Raw genomic sequence first — 21,359 nt, 5'->3', positions numbered from 1 at the left:
CATTAAAAAAATTATTTGAAGGTAAAAAATTGGAGACAAACCTTGGGGGCAAACCTTGGTGGCAGAGATAGAAGACAATGGGGGTAAATTCAACATCGAACGGTTTTGGTTTATTACACTGGTTTAAATTTTGGTTTGTTGTCAATATTCAGTCTGACTCAGCAGCAGTAGAATAGGTGATTATGGTTTATAAGCACGAGCTGTCTCTCATGTTCTGGTGTGCCAACAAAGCATGATAAAGCGCTGAAGTGGCTCCAGACCCTGAAGGGATATTCCCTCATAAATAAACAAGCCAGCCTGCCTCCCAATGGGCCTTTCACATCTGCATGTAAGCTGTGCACACAGCGCTGCTGACTCTCCCCTCATTTAAATGCATCATTGATTGCCATTTGTAAGCCATTAATCCACGTAAATGGATTTTGAAATGACGGCCATTCAGAAGGAAAAAAAGGCAACATGCAATTTAATACAGTAATCCTTTCAGAGACGAGACAGAGAAATGCAGGCTTTAAGTAGTAGCCCATAAAACTGAGCTTAGTAAATGGGAAAAGAATGGGAGCACTGCTAAAGTGATATGCAATAAACCTCCCAGAGAGAAAAACACAGGGAAAGACATGCATCAGGGACGACTTACTTCATCTGATCCTGAACCGAAGATAAGCAGGTCAAAGGGGATCGCAGCCACCATGTCTATAAGGAACCACCCTTTGAAGTATTGAATGGCAATCTTCCCTGGCTGGCTGACCACTTCCTCGTTCAGATTCACATAGGTGGTTCGGAAGTTGATAACAATGTCAACGATAAACATGATGTCCACCATGAAATCCACCACGTTCAGGGGATTGCAGGAGTATCCACACTCGCGCCTCATTTGCTCCTCGCGGTCATTGAGTAGGAAAGCAGCAGAGTAGGGAGTAAGAATGGCTGTGTAGATGACCAGCAGCAGGATGAGCCAGTCCCACATAGCTTTGAAGGGACTGTAGTGGAGGATGGTGAATCTGTCCATGCGTGGAGTCTGGAGCTTGTATTCTGGAAGGACATCAGCGCCAAGTGACAGTACCTGTAGTAGCAAAGAGAGAAGTGGCAACCACTAAGAGCACTAAGACAGCAACCACGAAGACAGCAACCACTAAGAGCACTAATTAACTAGGCTTCTGATAGAAATCAAGTTTTACTCTGTAGATATGACTGTCAAACCTTTGTCGGAATGGCAAATTATTAATCTGACTGTTTAACCAGAGTCTGCTTTTAACTCACTTGACTCAGTTAACCCGAGAGTAAATGCTGCACAGTCCTCTACTCTCAATTGACAGACATGACAATTGCCTCTGTCTTGCGATGTGAATCATGTGACTTCCAATATAGATGTGTTCCACAGGATCACTGCCTTACTGTCTCACATTCTGGCAGTAAGTGGTAGTAAATGAATCTATTGACTTTGATTAATTTGATATGATAGTATAGAAGGAGGATAATCAGGTAACGTATCCTAGCCGTACATCTTTTGAAAAGACTACTTTGTGCTCTTTTTTTTAGACATTTGTAGTGCTTGATTCATAACAATGGTATAGATACAACAGACAGTGTCCAATGTTCAACAGCTTGATTAACATCTCTGTAAGCTTTTCTCCATGGTTGGACTCCATGGGTTATTATGGTTATTCAAGCAATGTTGTAATCTAATAGCCAGTGAGTACGTGGCTTTCCTCTCATCTGTATCCTAATGAGCTCTGACAATTATGGATTCTTAATTGCATCCCGACAGCTACTGATGTGAAAAACCCATTGAATGGCCAACTCAAGGTACAGCAACACAGAAATGGAGAGTTCAGTAGGATGATGGCTGTATTTATGAGTCAGAATGGCTTGTCCCTTCTATACATTGTCATTGTCAGGAGTGCTTGGTTTTCACCTGTCAAAGGAAAGCTTGGTTTTCTATCCTACGGACTGTGCTGAGGTTTGTCACTGACATTAATGAGACGACAGTCACTGTACAGCGGTTAGTTGTCCTAGTCACAAGTTTCTGCTACACACTACACTGCTGGACTTGTTTTTCCACAGAGCACAAACCTCAATTCATTGAGGATGGCCAAGCAGCCATTAGCGCCAAAAAATAATCATATGTGTCAGGCATTCATTAGGTACATATCTTATTTTCTGCATGATGTAACAGGAAAGTTGTACGAATAAAAAAATATTTGAATGTGATTATACCAACAAATGTTACAACAGTCAACTGTCTCACCTGTGTGACTTTTTCAGTGACGTTGTGCGTTCTGTCCTTGACCTTGGGTGCTATGATAGTGTTTTCTGACGATGGAGGAGATTGTGCCTTATTTTCGTTATTCCGCTCTGCGAAGTTGAGCGCAATCAGCGGGATCTTGTTGATGGTGCTGTACTTGTTGATGTTGGACTCCGAGGTGGAACCCAGCAAACTGGACTTGAAATGATTGAACGGACCTGGAACGTGAAGAAAACCCAAAGGAATTGACTATAGAGAGAGAAGTGGTAATACAGTACAGCACAGCTCCAGTAAAGAGCATGCAGTAGTATTCATGGGAAGCTGACAGAGCTGATCCCCCCCCCCCCAATAAAGCAAAATGGCTGTCTTTCATGCAGGTGTTGGGTGGGAATGGCAATATTAGCAATCAGTTGAGGCAGCAGGCTTTCATTCAAGAGGTGTTGATCAATCATCAAAAGACATTTAAAATAAGCTGACATGACAAAAACGTTACCACACCTAAATGTCTAAGTCACAACACATTCTCAAGTGTAGCACTTCCATTGAGAGTAGAATTTCAGGGCGCAATAATCATAGTTGAGGGCAATTGCCTTGATTAGGATACATGCTTCAAACAGTCCAGTGCACATCAAGCATGGTCAGAGAACACATCGTTACCTCGGATATAGCGACCATTGTCTAAAAGCAGCATTATACAGGTGAGAGGAAGAGAGAAATACATAGCACTGTGGATGCAGATAATGCTGACGTAAATCTGTGATAGCATACTATCATACACAATTATTGAGCAAGGAGCATTCTCTATTCACATAGATGACAATAGCTCTGTCCCCCATTCTAAATCTAGGTACCACAAGGCTTTCATTAGACATTTCATTATCCTACTTTACCTTCACTTGCGTGTCGGTCCCTGAACATGCTCTTGGAGTTGCTGAAGCCTTCTATGTCGTGGACGGAGGATGCTCGCCTCATGCTGCTCCCGCTGATGCTGCCTCTGGAGATGGTGTGTGCCAGGCAGGTGGTGGACTGGTGCGCCTCCATCTGGTACAGCCTTTCCCAGGGGTACTGCTTGGGAGAGGAGTGGCTCAGGGGTCCGGGTCCATGCAAACTGGCCTGGGAGGAGTGGTGGCTGGAGCTGATGAGGGCCCGTGTGTCTTTGGCATTGGTGGGGCTGCAGTTTTCCTTGGTCGGAGGCGACTGGAAATTGGTCAGAGCCACCGAGGAGGAGGGTGAGTCCACCGTGACGGCATCTGGGTCCTCTTGTGGAAGAGACTGTTTGTTGGAGACCAGACTCAAGGCAGCCTGGCGGAATCGGAAGAATCGTCCCTTTCCTAAACAACAGAAGATGTTGGATGTGTTTATTCCTGCAGTAAACAATCAACTGAAGAAGTGACACAAAAGTATGATTTGAGACTTCAAAACAGAATGTCAAGGATCTAAATCACAAGCAATGGCAACAACTCTTCAGTCAATTCAGTCACATTTTCAATTAATGCAAATCTCATTACCGTTCTTTGAGTTGGAAGGTGCACTTTCATTTCTCTGACTGTGTGGAAATCTATAATTAGATTACCTTATATGTGTTCATGATCAAACAGGGGAAGGAAAGCAGGAGAATCAAACTTTTAATCCAATGGCATTCAGTGGTACGTGATTGAAACACCTTGGTTGGCTCATTACCCCTCAGTGCATAGTGTGCATACTGCAGTTATGCCTATCATATATGTAGTGTTCTGTCTTCTTTGATGATTCATTAATTCAACTTTGATCAACTTTGTACACCGCAGGGTATCATTATCCATCATACCGCGTTCAAGGGTATACTGTAAGTCGAAACACTTAATTAAACTGAGAGAGTTGGTGTGTCCTGTCCAGTATCCCATCTCATGTATGCCCACTGTCCAGTAACATCTTCAGAGAGGACACACAGGCACAATATAGACGCCACCTTGGGAGGGAACTGTAGTTTGGGATCATTAGCAATGGAAGAAGGGTTGAAAGTGAGCCCCAGGCTCACTCATGAATATGAGGCAGCCATCGTTCAGCACCCTTCATACATAATGTTACTGCCATCTGTTTCCATTCTCCGGGCCACATGTGCTGATGTTACAACAACCCTAACACACAATAAAGCCATCGTACTCAACAGGCCTCTGAACAGGCCTCTGAAATAGCCCCCAATGGCAGGTCTGCAATTTACATAGTGATACATGCCTTAGTGTCTATATTGTAGGTGTCTCCGTTTACAATCATATTAGATGCCTGAGGGAAGTAGGCGGAAGAGGGAAGACTTCTGAAGTTCTGCTTGTTTCGACTGCCCCTAAAAACCAACTAATCTCTTTGAAAAGGGCCTACAGTTGAAGTCGGAAGTTTACATACACCTTAGCCAACTACATTTAAACTCAGTTTCCACAATTCCTGACATTTAATCTTAGTAAAAATTCCCTGTTTTAGGTCAGTTAGGATCATCACTTTATTTTAATGTCAGAATAATAGAAGAGAATGATTGATTTGAGCTTTACTTTATTTCATCACATTCCCAGTGGGTCAGAAGTTTATATACACTCAATTAGTATTTGGTAGCATTGCCTTTAAATGATTTAACTTGGGTCAAACGTTTCGGGTAGCCTTCCACAAGCTTCCCACAATACATTGGGGTGAATTTTGGCCCATTCCTCCTGACAGAGCTGGTGTAACTGAGTCAGGTTTGTAGGCCTCCTTGCTCTCACACACTTTTTCAGTTCTGCACACAAATTTTCCATGGGATTGAGGTCAGGGCTTTGTGATGGCCACTCCAATACCTCGATTTTGTTGTCCTTAAGCCATTTTGCCACAACTTTGGAAGTATGCTTGGGGTCATTGTCCATTTGGAATACCCATTTGCGACCAAGCTTTAACTTCCTGACTGATGTCTTGAGATGTTGCTTCAATATATTCACATCATTTTCCTCCCTCATGATGCCATCTATTTTGTGAAGTGCACTAGTCCCTCCTGCAGCAAAGCACTCCCACAAAATGATGCTGCCACCCCAGTGCTTCGCGGTTGGGATGGTGTTCTTTGGCTTTGCCATCTAGAAATAAAATTCTAGGTCACAAAGCTAAAAGGGGAGAAGATGCGGAGAAAAAAGAAGGATTGGATCCTGAAAAAGTGGCCACAATAACTGGTGAGTAGTGGGGGGGCAGGTCAGAGTTTGGGAAACCCATTCTAATTCTATGTATGTATTATCTGTAGTGTTGTAAGCTAAGCCAATACTATGAGTCAATATCTTCAGTCCTAACTCAAATAAAAATTTCTGGCTGTGTCATTTGAACTTTGGAGAATTATGTATGACACATTGAACTTATCTAATTTGAACAATTATGGGTGGCAAAGCTAAAAGGGGAGAAGATGCGGAGAAAAAAGTAGGGTTGGATCCTGAAAAAGTGGCCACAATAACTGGTGAGTAGGTTTTGTTCAGCGGTATTCAGCCCCTATGCTATGAGGCTCGAAATTGAGCCGGCTCAATTCAGCTGCATCCTGCATCCTGTTTCCATTGATCATCCTTGAGACATTCCTACAACTTAATTGGAATCCAGCTGTGGTAAATTCAATTGATTGGACATGATTTGGAAAGGCACACACCTGTCAATATAAGGCCCCACAGTTGACACTGTATGTCAGAGCATAAACCAAGTGATGAAGTCGAAGGAATTGTCTGTAGAGCTCTGATACAGGATTGTGTTGAGGCACAGATCTGGGGAAGGGTACAGCATTGAAGGTCCCCAACAACACAGTGGCCTCCATCATTCTTAAATGGAAGAAGTTTGGAACCACCAGACTCTTCCGAGAGCTGGCCTCCTGGCCAAACTGAGCAATTGAGGTAGAAGGGCCTTGGTTAGGGAGGTGACCAAGAACCCGATGGTCACTCTAATATAGCTCCAGAGTTCCTCTGTGGAGATGGGAGAACCTTACAGAAGGCAGTACTCCACCAATGGGGCCTTTATGGTAGTGGCCAGACGGAATCCACTCCTCAGTAAATGACACAAACGTTTGCCAAAAGGCACCCAAAGACTCTGAGATCATGAGAAACAAGATGCTTTGGTCTGATGAAACCAAGATTGATCTATTTGGCCTGAATGCCAAACGTCATGTCTGGAGAGAAACCTGGCTCCATCCCTACGGTGAAGCATAGTGGTGGCAGCATCATGCTGTGGGGATATTTTTCAGCGGCAGCGACTGTGAGACTAGTCAGATTTGAGGGAAAGATGAATGGAGCAAAGTACAGAGAGATCCTCGATGAAAACCTGCTCCAGAACTCTCAGGACCTAAGTCTGGGTTGAAGGTTCAACTTCCAAAAAAATTATTTAATACATTTTAGAATAAGGCTGTAACGTAATAAAATGTGTAAAAGGTAAAGGGGTCTGAATACTTTCCGAATTTACTGTATATTTTGAGAATCATTATCACTATCATTACTAGCATAGCTGACATTAGCTAGCTAGCTACCAACTAGCTAGCTGGCTAACATTACCCTACCTCAATAAAACTTGGATTTGGCTTGGAAACACGATAACATTTCAAAAGAAGTCAAATAATTAGTAAGAAAACCATTTGTCATGATTGTGATGTCACCAGGTTGACTTTATATGCAGAATAACTTTAGCTAGCTAACTAAGATTGAGGGGACCACTAATATTTTAGCTAGCTAACATTAGCATTGCCAGTTATTTTTGACCAACTTTGCCTGTAACAGTAATGGCAACATTACCATCTCTCTGAAGTAAATTTGACTACTTGCCTACTTTAGCAATGCCTTCGTATTTCCATGCCACTCTAAGTTAGTGTCAACCAAGATGCAAACCATGTCTCGGTCACAAATAAATATTGGATGCAGCTATTGTGGTACTAGCTAACTCATATCTGGCTGCAACAGTGTACTAACTAGCAGCAACAAACATCAATCCAACCCAGGGCCATAGCAACTGCCTGAAGCTAATCCAATCTGGATCCAGTTGGTCTACATCTGTAAAGAATAGAATTAGCTTCCAAAGGATATTACGTTCTTTCTCAAGCCATGTTAATGATTGAAGGATGATGACAATTGTTGACCCTGTTGTTCTGTTAGACAAAGTGCACAGCTGGGTGCCAGACTGATCCCCTGGTTCCCATAAACGGATGCCGGGACCTACCAGAAGGAGCAAAGGTGGGTATCATAACATGTCCAGCAATGTCATTGCAATGGTTTAGTGACCTTAAAATCATTTCATTCACCGTTCACTTGCGATTTTCACAGCTTGTCAGGCAAGATCTCAGAATAAAAGTGTTATGCGACACAAGTACCCTTGTGGCACCTCCTCCGTTGTTGCCAGTCTCCCTCTGCAACAGATTTCACAGGCTCATCATTTGTACAAATACAGAAAGTATCCCTCTTCATTACTTTGATTCATTTGATAACCCAATTGTGAAACAAAATTGATTGTAAACTGATATTATTCTTAGATGCGTACAATGTCAAACCATTTACAAGCCTCACCTCCAGCCTCACCTCTTCCCTGCTCACCAATGGTTGTAGATGGGGAGAACAGAATTGGGTAGGTTTAGTCTGACGTGTTCAAACGTCATCATATGTAATATCTGACACACATGTACTATCTTAACTGCCATTGGTACTGTAATAGAACAGTGATTATGTGTGTATGTGTTCATATAAACATGTATGGAGCCAGCACATGGGGACTTGCAAGGGGGTGTGATGAACTCCAGACTGATAGACATAGGCTTGATACTGTCTGAATGGCGAGAGACCTGGCACATTCGGCATAATCATTTTACTAGACACAACTTTTACCTGTAATGTCTTTAAAAAAATAATTGAATTGAATGGTATCAGTCAATATGGGGAGGGAGAAACCCGGTGTATTCTGCTCCAGGATCAGGGAACTCCTGTTGTATAAGGGACATCACATAGGAAGGTATATGACCACTCTGACATGTTTGACAAGGTAGCCCCATTACCACCAGATAAAATGTCGATAGGCACAGTATCTGTATCGGCTGGGAATAACAATGAAAGGTACATGTTGTTATATTAGCAGAACACTGCTTCTACAGTATGGTATCATGTAAAGAGTTGTTCATTCTACATGGACCTGGCACTATATTTGAAAGTTATCAAAACACTTAGCTTACAATAAGCAGGAAATCAGGAATCCTTCAACTAGAATTAAAGGAAAGATGGGAATTTGGGGAAAATTACTGACATTTTGCAACCATACCCCTACATATAGTCTTTTTGGTAGTAGCCTAGCCCAGCTATGCCCCTGTAAGATGTATAGTATTGGTTAAAGACATGCTCTGGAACTTTGGTGACTACTAAGTATCTATGAGCAGAATTACTGTCTTACCTCAATTAGCCACAAAATAACTAGTTTAGAAGCAACTTCTTTGCTGGAAGCTGTCACTATATTTTCCCCCACGTGGGCCATCCACCGAGCAATTCGATTTCAGCCAATGAGCTTCAGCCCCTCGCTATATGAGTGACACCTAGCATGATGTGCCCACAGCAGAGCGAGAGAGGGAAAAATGACATGTGCTATAGTACGCAATTTTCAGGGATCACTTTTGGCTTGTGAGTGCAACTTTCAGAACTTCTGGCTAAAAAGTATAGAAATATACCAGAGAATCTCTTTAATATCATGGAATATACAGATCATGATGATGAGATCAAATGGACTCATTGCTGCTTCCACACCGATCTCGACAAACCATTTCTGTATGGACCGCGCTTTGTGCACGGGGGCATTGTCATGCTGATACAGGAAGGGGCCTTCCCCAAACTGTTGCCACACAGTTGTAAGTACAGAATCATCTTCATTGGAACTAAGGGGCATATGTCACGCCCTGACCATAGAGAGCCCTCGGGGTTCTCTATGGTGTAATAGGTCAGAGTCTACTCACGCTGTGCCTTGGTCTGCTCATTTCTACAACGAACGTGACAGAATATCCCACCACTACAGGACCAAGCAGCGTGCCCTGGAGGAAAAGTGACGACGCCGGGGTCCACGGCCACAGAAACCTCAAGATCTTTTTTTGGGGGGGGGGGCACAAGGGGCGGTCGGTCGAGCCGAGGAGAGAGCCAGAGACCGTCGGGGAGTTGATGGAGCAGTGTGAGGAGGGATATTGGAGAGAGATGTTGGTTAGGTGTATTCTACAGCGCATTTGCCCTGAAGAGAGCCTTCTCATCCTGTGCCGGCTCCCCAAACTCGCCCAGAAGAGCGTGTCATCAGTCCGGTGAAACCTGTGCCGGCTCCACGCACCAAGCCTCCAGTGCGCCTTCCCAGTCCGGTACGTCCTGTGCCGGCTCCCCGCACTCGCCCAGAAGAGCGTGTCATCAGTCCGGTAAAACCTGTGTCGGCTCCACCCACCAGGCCTCCGGTGCAACTCCCCAGTCCGGTACGTCCTGTGCCGGCTCCCCGTACTCGCCCTGAAGTGTGTGTCACCAGCCCTGAGTCTCCAGCGATGGTCTACAGTCCAGAGCCTCCAGTTACGGTCCAAGGCCCGGAGCTTCCTGCGCCGGTGCCATGGCTGGAGCCTTCCTCTGCGCCGGTGCCCAGTCCAGGCACGGAGTCCAGTCCCGCTCCATGGCCGGAGCCTTCCTCTGCGCCGGTTCTCAGTCCAGGCACGGCGTTCAGCCCGGCTTCATGGCCGGATCCGCAGTCTGAGCGGGTGCTACGTCCCGCACCAGAGCCGCCACCGACGCTAGCTACCCACCCTAACCCCACCCCATCTAGGTTCAGGTTTTGCGGTCGGAGTCACACCCTGTCACGCCCTGACCATAGAGAGCACTCGGGGACCTCTATGGTGTAATAGGTCAGAGCGTGACTAGGTTTTTTTCTAATTATTTTAGTTCTATGTTGGTGTGTGAGTATGGTTCCCAATTGGAGGCAGCTGAATACCGTGACCTCTAATTGGGGATCATACTTAGTGTGTCCCTTTTTGCACCTGCGTTGTGGGATATTGTTTTTGTTTAGTGCTATGTGTGCTAGGAACTGCACGTGTGTTTATTCTTTGTTTGAAGTTTCACCTCAATAAATATGTGGAACTCTACTCACGCTGTGCCTTGGTCCGCTCATTTCTACAACGAAGGTGACAGCCTAGCCCGAAACATGAAGAACTGACCCAGACCACTTTTTCTCCTCCACCAAACTGTACAGTTGGCACTATGCATTGGGGCAGGTAGCATTCTCCTGGCATCCACCATACGCAGATTTGTCCATCGGACTGTCAGATGCATCACTCCAGAGAATTATCACTCCAGATTCATCACTCCAGAGAACGCGTTTTCACTGCTCCAGAGTCCAATGGTGGCGAGCTTTAGACCACTCCAGTCGACGCTTGGCATTGTGCATGGTGATCTTAGGCTTGTGTGCGGTCCTCTTCTGTGAACTTGTGTGGCCTATCACTCCGCGGCCTTTGTTGTTCCTAGATATTTCCATTTCACAATAACAGCACTTACAGTTGACCTGGGCAGCTCCAGCAGGATAGAAAGTTGATGAACTGACTTGTTAGAAAGGTGGCATCCTATGACGATGCCATGTTAAAAGTCACTGAGCTCTTCAGTATGGGCCATTCTACTGCCAATGTTTGTCTATGGAGATTACATGGCTGTGTGTTTGATTTTATACACCTGTCAGCAATGGGTGTGGCTGAAATAGCCGAATACACTAATTTGAAGGGGTGACCACATACTTTTGGCCATGTACTGTATGTCATGTAATAGATATGCATCATCACTCTTATGGTCTGTAAGGAAGATGTCTCTCTGGGTTCTGCCCTGTGGATTAACAAGTAGGTAGGTGACAAGGTTGATGGTTCCAGCAGTTTACAAACAATAGGTCTAACCCATCATTGAGTGTACCTGTTGGGCCAAACATGTTCGTAAATGGCTGGAACCATCTCCCCAGATGGCCATATACCTGCCTGGGTTTCCACACCGACAATTTGCAGTTGTACACATTACAATACAGTGTAGCCTTTTGTCAGCTGATGCTCAGTCAGTTTTAAACAACAGCTGTCTCTAATTGAGGTTATGTGATGGCTCATCAGTGATTCTATATAAGCGGCAGCAGCATAGAGTTTACTTGATTCATCTATGTCTTCAGCATTGCATGGGCTGATGACAACTCTGAGGAGAAATTGAAGATGATGCTGAGATTGCTAGTGGTTTTTAAATTGATTGATCATATCACAGAAATGACAAATCCACTAACACAATCATAGCCAAATCTTCTGTAGGGTTCACATGAGCAAAGTACTAGGTTTGAGAATAGAATCAGACTATTGATCCTGAATATCTAGTTGTTTACATGATGGTAAACCAGCTGCACAGCTTTATGTGCAAATTCCCACTCTTATTTTTCATAAAGTTTTGAAAGGCTCTGCATTTATCTGGCTCCAGGTCATCTATAAGTCTTTTCTAGGTAAAGCTCCGCCTTATCTCAGCTCACTGGTCACCATAGCAGCACCTACCCGTAGCACGCGCTCCGGCAGTTAAATTTCACTGGTCATCCCCAAAGCCAACTCCTCCTTTGGCCGCCTTTCCTTCTAGTTCTCTGCTACCAATGATTAGAACGAATTGCAAAAATCACTGAAGCTGGAGTCTTATATCTCCCTCACTAACTTTAAGCATCAGCTGTCAGAGCAGCTTACCGATCATTGCACCTGTACACAGCCCATCTGTAAATAGTCCACCCAACTACCTCATCCCCATATTGTTATTTATTTTTTTGCTCCTTTGCACCCCAGTATCTCTACTTGCACATTCATCTTCTGCACATCTATCTCTCCAGTGTTTAATTGCTAAATTGTAATTATTTTGCCACTATGGCCTATTTATTGCCTTACCTCCCTGATCTTACTACATTTGCACAAACTGTATATAGATGTTTCTATTGTGTTATTGACTGTACGTTTGTTTATCCCATGTGTAACTCTGTGTTGTTTGTGTCGCACTGCTTTGCTTTATCTTGGCGAGGTCGTAGTTGTAAATGAGAACTTGTTGTCAATTGGCCTACCTGGTTAAATAAAGGTAAAAAAACAAACATTTTGTTGATAGTCCTCTATCGTTGTTGACAGCTCCTCTTTCACCCCAGCTGCCACACTAACCCTGATTCAGATGACCATCTTGATTACGGAGACATAATTTATAGATCGGCAGGTAAGTGTGCTCTCGAGCGGCTAGATGTTCTTTACCATTCAGCCATCAGATTTGCCACCAATGCTCCTTATAGGACACATCACTGCACTCTATACTCCTCTGTAAACTGGTCATCTCTGTATACCCGTCGCAAGACCCACTGGTTGATGCTTATTTATAAAACCCTCTTAGGCCTCATTCCCCCTTATCTGTGATAACTACTGCAGCCCTCATTCTCCACATACAACACCCATTCTGCCAGTCACATTCTGTTAAAGGTCCACAAAGCACACAAATCCCTGGGTCGCTCATCTTTTCAGGTCGCTGCAGCTAGCGACTGGAACGAGCACTCAAACTGGACAGTTTTATCTCAATCTCTTCATTCAAAGACTCAATCATGGACACTTACTGACAGCTGTGGCTGCTTTGTGTGATGTATTGTTGTCTCTATCTTCTTGCCCTTTGTGCTGTTGTCTGTGCCCAATAATGTTTGTACCATGTTTTGTGCTGCTACCATGTTGTGTTGCAACCATGTTGTTGTTATGTTGTGTTGCTACCATGATGTGTTGTCATGTGTTGCTACCTTGTTATGTTGTCTTTGGTCTCTCTGTATGTAGTGTTGTCCCTCTTGTTGTGATGTGTGTCTTGTCCTGTAGTTATATTGCAGGAGGCCTTTTGCCTTTTGGTAGGCCTTCATTGTGAATAAGAATTTGTACTTAACTGATTTGCCTAGTTAAAAAAAGGTCAAATAAAACATTAAATAAATGTAACACTTTGGTGTATGCTAAAGACATGTTGTATATGCTCTCTTTCCACAGGAGGTGGACAACAGCAGTCATGAACCCCCAGTCCCACATCCACCACACCTTGACCTTCCTGTGGGCTTCCTGGGGCCTGGCAATCCCCTTTCCATAATGGAGTGACAATCATCGAGCTAGAAGGACATTATGTATAAATGTAAATACTATTCAACGAGACAAAGTACATTTTTTCATAAAACAATCAGTGGACTTTATGTATAACAAATGCAGTCACATACACAGTGCTTTCGGAAAGTATTCAGACCTCTTGACTTTTTCTACATTTTGTTTTGTTACAGCCTTATTCTAAAATGGAATAAATAAAAATAAATACATCTACACACAATACCCCATAATGACAAAGCAGGTTTTTAGAATTTTTTGCACATTTATAGAAAATAAAAAAATGGAAATACCTTATTTACATAAGTATTCAGACCCTTTGCTGTGAGACTCGAAATTGAGCTGAGGTGCATCCTATTTCCATTGATCATCCTTGAGATGTTTCTACAACTTGATTGGAGTCCACCTGTGGTAAATTCAATTGATTGGACATTATTTGGAAAGGCACACACCTGTCAATATAAGGTCCCACAGTTGACAGTGCATGTCAGAGCAAAAACCAAACCATGAGGTCAAAGAAATTGTCTGTAGCGTGCAGAGACAGGATTGTGTCGAGGCACAGATCTGGGGAAAGGTACCAAAACATTGCAGCATTGTAGGTCCCAAATAACACAGTGGCCTCAATCATTCTTAAATGGAAGACGTTTGGAACCACCAGACTTTTCCTAGAGCTGGCCTCCTGGCCAAACTGAGCAATTGAGAGAGAAGGGCCTTGGTTAGGGAGGTGACCAAGAACCCGATGGTCATTCTGACAGAGCTCCAAAGTTCCTCTGTGGAGATGGGAGTACCTTCCAGAAGGACAACCATTTCTGCAGCACTCCACCAGGCCTTTATGGTAGAGTGGCCAGACAGTAGCCACTCCTCCGTAAAAGGCACATGAAAGCTCACTTGGAGTTTGCCAAAAGGCACATAAAGGACTCTCAGACCATGAGAAACAATATTCTCTGGTGTGATGAAACCGAGATTGAACTCTTTGGCCTGCATGCCAAGCGTCAGGTCTGGAGGAAATCTGGCACCATCGCTACGGTGAAGCATGGTGGTGGCAGCATCATGCTGTGGAGATGTTTTTCAGCTGCAGCGACTGGGAGACTAGTCAGGATCGAGGGAAAGATGAACTGAGCAAAGTACAGAGAGATCCTGAAAACCTCAGGCTGAGGCAAGGCTTTACACCACTTCAGCCGTGGTGTGAAGTCAAGGCGTTTCAAAACTTTCCGAATGCACTGTACTGTATGTCAACATGGGCTTTCGTAAGACACCGAGACTTCTGTAAAGCTACGGCTGCAGTAAACTCTCACCTTGTAATGTCCCAAATGAAAATGATTTACACACATTTGTAAAGACCAATCTTATATGATTATGGCCTAATTCCTATAAGGAAGCACACAACACGTGATTCTTGTACAATTCCTGTGTTTCTCACATATGTGACAATATACACTGTCAGACATATAGTTCTGTATAATGCTTGTGTATGAATGTGGTATACTTCCTATAAGACACTTATGTGATTCATAGAGACCCTTTCAAAGGTTCCATACGTTGTACGTACATTTTTCATACATTATTCATTATCCATACATTATTCATGCTATCGAATATCCCTGCATTACAGTGGGTGGGAGTTAGGTTGAGAAGTTATGCATTTTATAGTAAACGAGGCCTGTGATATTTCCATTGACATTTTGCCATGCTGACTGCAAATGCACACCCTGCTGTGTCATCATCTGCTCTCGCTTTTTTCTCATTTGATGACCCTAAGCGCAGAGCTTCTACTCCAGCCCTCGCTGCTCGAATCATCTGTGGACCACACGTCCTCTCCCTTGGCTAGTCTAATGACGAGCAACACATTGTATAAGTTGATTTTCAACATGGGAAGATAACTACTAATAGACTTGTGATTTTTTTTGATTTCATATGTACATTTTAAGTAATAGAAAGTACTGGTACCGCTAATCCTTTAGCTTTATCAGTTGAATATTTGCATTAGGTACATACTGTAGCTACTATGGGAAGTATTTTCTTTTTTGATTCATCTATTTTCATAAGCTAGCTTACAATAGCCAGAGCCATGTATTTCATTTTTCTAAATACAGTATTGCTAGGGGGCTGACCTAAGTGGACCAAGCTTGCAGAGTGTAAACAAAATGTGGGTAGATTCCTTGAATATGAAAAAGGCGCCACACAGCTTCCAGAAAACAGCTGCTTTCAAACTCAGGATTTCATGGTTAATTGCGGTTAGACAGTAATTCTGCTAATAGATTTTGCATGCATTAACTATACCGAGACATGTGCAGCCCAAACCCGGTAAGTTTAAAAAATACGTCAAATTAGCCAAAATTCCGAAACGTCTCTTTAATCTGCGTGAAAATTACACCAAAATCTAAACCCAGCATCACCAGGCATTGCCTCCTGCTTCACGTGCTCTGGCACATGTTTAGTTTTCATTCAACTGGGACTGCTTGGTATGAATGGTCACTTGCAGATAGAAGCTGTTGATTTATGAATGGTAGGGCAGAGACCACTTGATCCTCGCTGAGCCTTCTGAATTATTGGATTTATGTGGCTGTTTTAGTGTATCACTCGTGCTTATGTCAAAATACAATGTTCCCAGTTCTGTTTGGAGAACACAGTTCCTGTGTGTTTTGTGGAAACGTCAAAAGAGCAGAATATTTGAGAAGCAAGAAGAATGGGAATTGAATATTGAATGTCCTTTTAGATTCAGACCCATTAATCTACAGTATTTATTTCCTTTGGGAAGAAGAGATGCATGCGGCTGCCTCTCTGTTTTATACCATTAAACCTTCTACGGGTCATTTACTCAAAACACATACATTTTCCATTTCATACGGCAGCTATTAATCCGTCGCAATAACTCAGTATGAAATTACAATTAAATGGTTCAAAGAGGAAGACATAATGAGAGGAAAGCTCTTTGGTTGCACCCAGTGAATCTAGTTGACAATAGAATCCTAAATTAAAATAATTTATAGTATTTTATGTGAATCTATACCACTGTAATTTCCCCACAAATAGCATAGCGGAAAGATACATTTTCATACGGTGCAATACATCTCTTTTCCTGGTAATGTGCAGCTGTTCTATTTGCTCAGGTGTTGGTGACATCATGGAATAAATCCTGAGAAGTGGGTTCTGTGTGCAGACTTTGTGAAGGAGGGATTATGTTCTCACTTGCACGTACTATTGTGCTAGTTGCTATGATACCTGGAGACCGTACAGTATGTATGGGATCATAATTAGCTCCCCATGGTCCCTAAAATCAATTTGCAAGGAAAGCATATTTGTATGAGGCCAATAACATCGGGCCTATGCATTTATGTCCATAACATGGATAAAGCATAAGTGTGCCTGTGGTGTCGGTCTGCTGATCTGTCACACCACCTGCGTATCTGTCCTTTCCTTCTGTGGCACTTTTTCCCTTCAGTGAAGACCTCTAGTACGGAAGAAGTGATCAGCTCTGATTAGTTAAAAACACACACACACATACGTACACACATGCGCACACCCACACGCACATACGGACACACACACACACACAGACACACACACACACACACACACACACACACACACACACACACACACACACACACACACACACACACACACACACACACACACACACACACACACACAAACTAGGGTTGCAAAATTCCAGGACCTTTCAATAAATTCCCTTTCTTTTTCCAGAAAACCAGGGTATTTATTGAAAGTTCACAGAATTTTTGCAGCCTGACACACGACACACACAGAGGAAACACAACCCCCACCGCCTTGGGTGCAGTGTTCAGGATTCATGCTGAACCAAGCGGCGGGCTCTGCCTTGCTCAGTGAGAGGAGATGCTCGGTACCTTCAATCAGGAGCAAGCAGAGATGTCTTGTTGACATTTACACCCTCTGACACACAGCAGTGGAGGAGATGGTAAAGAGACACAGCTCCCAGTTCAAACACCACTGCTCTGTTATCTCTATTTAAAAATAAGAGCAGAGATGGCAATATTCCACATTCGTGGAGGCCAAATAAATGGTGAAATGAAATGGCCATGCAAAAGCTCTCCTGCCGCTAAAAAGTGCATCTGTGCAATTTATCCTATGGAAGCAGCTGGTCAATAGATAAAACCCATTATCTATTAGTTTGAGCTCTCTACTCAGTTTCCTTGTGAAAAGAAACACAATCTAGCGATCTGTCTTTCAGATGTTAAAAGAACTGTCCAGTGAAAATATCACTTTTAAAAGTTCATATTCTGTTAAATCATACCCAAATTATGTTGTATATTCCCTAAATAGGTGAAATGGCATTTCACAGTTTGCAGAAAATAGTCACTTTCAAATTTGCCAAAGTTCCAAAACATCTCTTTAATCTGTTTGAAAATGACACCAAGCTCTATTCCCTTCCCTTTATTTTCATTTGACTGGGATTGCTTGGTATTTGTGGCCAAAGCATTTACTTGCTTTGGTTTAAAAAATGCTTGCTATTTCCTCATAGAACATGATGTCATGTTAGCTCATTGGGTGAGCTGGCCAATCAGCGGTCTACTCGCATTCATATCTTTATGACTGGCATACACATACATGGCCCACACTGTTCTGTTGTTGGGGTAAGCCCACAACACTCCAACACAGAAAAGCAGCTTTTTAACATATTTAAATTATTTTTTTTCTGGAAGGAAAACTATTTCACTCATATTATTATTAATTGTAGGTAATATAATTAATGAAACACTGGACAGTTACTTAAAGCTTTGTTCCACTTTAAGCTTTGTTCCAACTTGCTTAATTAGCCTCTTGCAGATAGATGAGGATGAGCATGAATAATCGCAATTAGTGGAATCCACTTGTATAATTGCCCTTCTATTGAAGAGGAGTGTGTCTTTGGGAACTGGTAGGAAGTCAATTAGGGCTTCCTATGGGATGGGCACCTTGATCTAGCTGCAGTCCTACATCATTACATAGGTCTGCGTCCTAAATGGCACCCCGTTCCTTATGTAGTGCACTACCTTTGAGTAGTGCACTGCGTAGGGAATAGAGAGCCATTTGATGCACATTCATTCTGTATTGGGAAGAGTCAAAACAACTGTAATATTTCATACCCACATTACCAGAATACCGAGCAGTGCAGTGCATAGGGTAAAATACTCACCGGAATCAGTTCTTTCCGGGGATGTGTGGTTCAGTTTCTCTGTCGAGTCGCTGCTTCCTTCCTCAAGGACGTAATCAAAGTTTAGGATGAACAGCATCACTACGCCTTCCTCGTTCTTCACCGGGAGTATGTGAGTGTAGCACTGGAAGTCTGACCCTGGAAGAGAAATAGTAAACCTGCCATGTCTAAAAGGTGACGTACCTTATGCTCTCCTTCCATATTTGAGCTCCACTACAGTATAACTTGTAATCCGTGTTCTTGCATACGCCTGCTACTGAACCTGAGCAGGCACCTTTGTAATAATAATATAGCGCTGAGGGTTGGATACTTTCTAAAGCCCCGAGGAGAGAAACTATTACTTCGACATTATTATTATTATTCCAACTATGATTATTGGAATAATAATAATGTATTATTATTATTATTATTATTCCAACCATATTATTCCAACTATGCTGTTAGTGCAATTGATCATGTAATAAGATGTTGCTAACACCTCTTAGGGCTAAGTGTTCATCATGAATCCCCAAGCTATATGCTAGTAAGGCAGTTCGGGGATTCGACAGGGTCACTGATTGGCCAAGACGGCACTAGATAAGTAGCGTGCTTTATGCGATTAAAGGAACAGTGGTGAAACATGTTGCCCTCAGACTATCCTGCATTTGCAAAACATTGGCCTAGAATGCAGACATCTGAGGCACGTGGGAGCAGCAGGCTACAGCACACAAGTCAGGCCAGGGCTTTACAGTGTACACATAGAATGTGCCCAAATGGAACCTTATTCCCCTTACAGTGTACTGCTTTTGGCCAGGGCTCATAGGGTTCTGATAAAAAGCAGTGCACTAGGGAATAGGGTGTAATTTGGGACGCAAACATAAGACTGAAAGAACTACGCTTAGAACAGAGTCATACCAGACCTAGTGCTGCTGAGCTGCCTCCTTAAGTGAAGGAAGAATGTAATCGGGTCCTGTGTGTGGCTGGTGTAGAGAATCAGGCACAGGACAGCAGAAATGAGTAATCAACGTACTTTACTCAAAATACAAAAATACAAGGCAAATATACGAGCCCACAAATAACGGACCGGTGTACAAAGAACAGAGGGTTAAATAAAAACAGGTAATTGGGTGAGTGAATCCAGGTGTGTAAGACTAAGACAAAACAAATGGCAAATGAAAAGTGGATCGGCTGTGGCTAGAAGGCCGGTGACGTCGACCGCCGAACACCGCCCGAACAAGGAGAGGGACCGACTTCGGCGGAAGTCGTGACAAAGAATCCATTACCGAGAGCTCATCTGGGTACTGAATTGCACCTAATAACCTAAATAGTGTGCTACTTTTGACCAGAGCCCTATAATAATCCCTCCTTCACAAGAGCAACAGGTCAAAGCATTGCACTATATAGGGAATAGTTTAAAGTTTTAATGTCACGTGCAGAAATACAGTGAAATACCTTTCCTGCAAGCACCAGACCCAACAATGCATTTAGCTATATCAATGTAGCACTAAAGAATAGGGAATAGGGTGCAATTCAGTGGAGGCTGCTGATGGGAGTACAGCTCGTAATAATGGCTAGAATGCAGCGAATATAATGGCATCAAACACATGGAAACCATACTGTATGTTTGATGTTGATAGAGTTCCACCTGTTCTGCTCCAGCCATTACCATGTGCCCATCATCCCCAATTAAGGTGCCACCAACCTCCTGTGATGTCATTTCAGACACAGGGGTTGACTTTCTCCAGGCAGAATGGAGAAGAATAACAACTGACCACAAGCCAGTAAATGTGTGTTTTACGGAAACTGAATCAGTTAGGCTACAATACAATGTAGTATATGCAAAACATTGAATGCAACATTTAATCCAAGTTTAATAGTCTCAGCACTAAATCAGTATTACATTAGGTGATAGTTACTAATATTTTGTGCATGACTGTGATTGTTTGAATCTTTGAAATGTCACGCAAACCGCTAACAGCGCCCAGAATATCCTTACCAGAACTTAATCAGTCGAGAGAGTGTTAACAGATTGTTAATTATTTCAGCGCTACTGGAGACACTACAACAAAACAACAATAATTTGCAAGTCTGAATGCTTCACATGCATGCTGTAGCCGAGCCATGCTGTAATAATAGAGGAGGAAAAGGTTGACAGCACCATCAAGACCTTTTAAAGGGGCGCTGAACTCCATGATGTGGCCTCGTTCTTCGACTTGGTCTTAAAGAAATGCAGCAGCCATGACTGAAACTAAAATGAGAGTTGTCTCGGGGGGGTTAATGTGTGTGTGTGGGGGGTAATGTGTGTGTGTTCGCACGTGGCAAGCGTTTGTACATGCCCTCTGCCGAACGGTACACAACCCAATAAAAACTGTTACGGTACCGTTCATTCCTTAACATTTTGGACAATACTCATTTTTTTACAAAGATTATCATATGCACACTTTATAGTAAATTTATATCACTAGAATAAACGTTTCCGACTCATATCGATGCCACATAGGCTGTTTTTGAAAGATTGACTGTGCTCTTCCAGTTACCTCAAAACTCAACTGAATTCTACTGTGTTGAGTTATAACGCATATGCTAAAGCTGCACTGCTACCTAATTACCACCAACAAAAATGATGATACAGGAACTTTTTGAGTTGGTTCCTTAGGGTCCTCCAATCTATTTAGAGTCAGTACAATGTGAGGAGGAGCATGCCGGGGCCTTGGTAGGGCATCAATGTTAGGAAAATGTTATTACTTGCTTCAAAGGACACCAAACAAGCTTATCAGAATGGCATCGTAAACAAAAATACATACTGAAATGTTAAGGGTCCTTCCATATAGACAAGTATACACTATTATACTCATTTGTACGGC

General features: G+C 43.0%; 1 protein-coding gene across 1 annotated transcript in view; it reads right to left on the bottom strand.

Annotated features, from left to right (window-relative positions):
- LOC135521186 (potassium voltage-gated channel subfamily H member 7-like) overlaps nucleotides 1-21,359 on the bottom strand; it is a 61,824-nt gene that overhangs the window by 18,338 nt on the left and 22,127 nt on the right. The window contains exons 3-6 of the mRNA XM_064947116.1: nucleotides 18,499-18,654; nucleotides 3,133-3,573; nucleotides 2,246-2,460; nucleotides 635-1,060 (exon numbers count right to left, since the gene is read on the bottom strand). Coding sequence (XP_064803188.1) covers nucleotides 635-1,060; nucleotides 2,246-2,460; nucleotides 3,133-3,573; nucleotides 18,499-18,654 — 1,238 coding nt within the window. The remainder of the gene's footprint in view (nucleotides 1-634; nucleotides 1,061-2,245; nucleotides 2,461-3,132; nucleotides 3,574-18,498; nucleotides 18,655-21,359) is intronic.

This window comes from Oncorhynchus masou, chromosome 29 (genome assembly GCF_036934945.1).
Source record: "Oncorhynchus masou masou isolate Uvic2021 chromosome 29, UVic_Omas_1.1, whole genome shotgun sequence".
Taxonomy (NCBI): Eukaryota; Metazoa; Chordata; class Actinopteri; order Salmoniformes; family Salmonidae; genus Oncorhynchus; species Oncorhynchus masou.
This window is presented reverse-complemented; position numbering and strand designations above follow the sequence as displayed.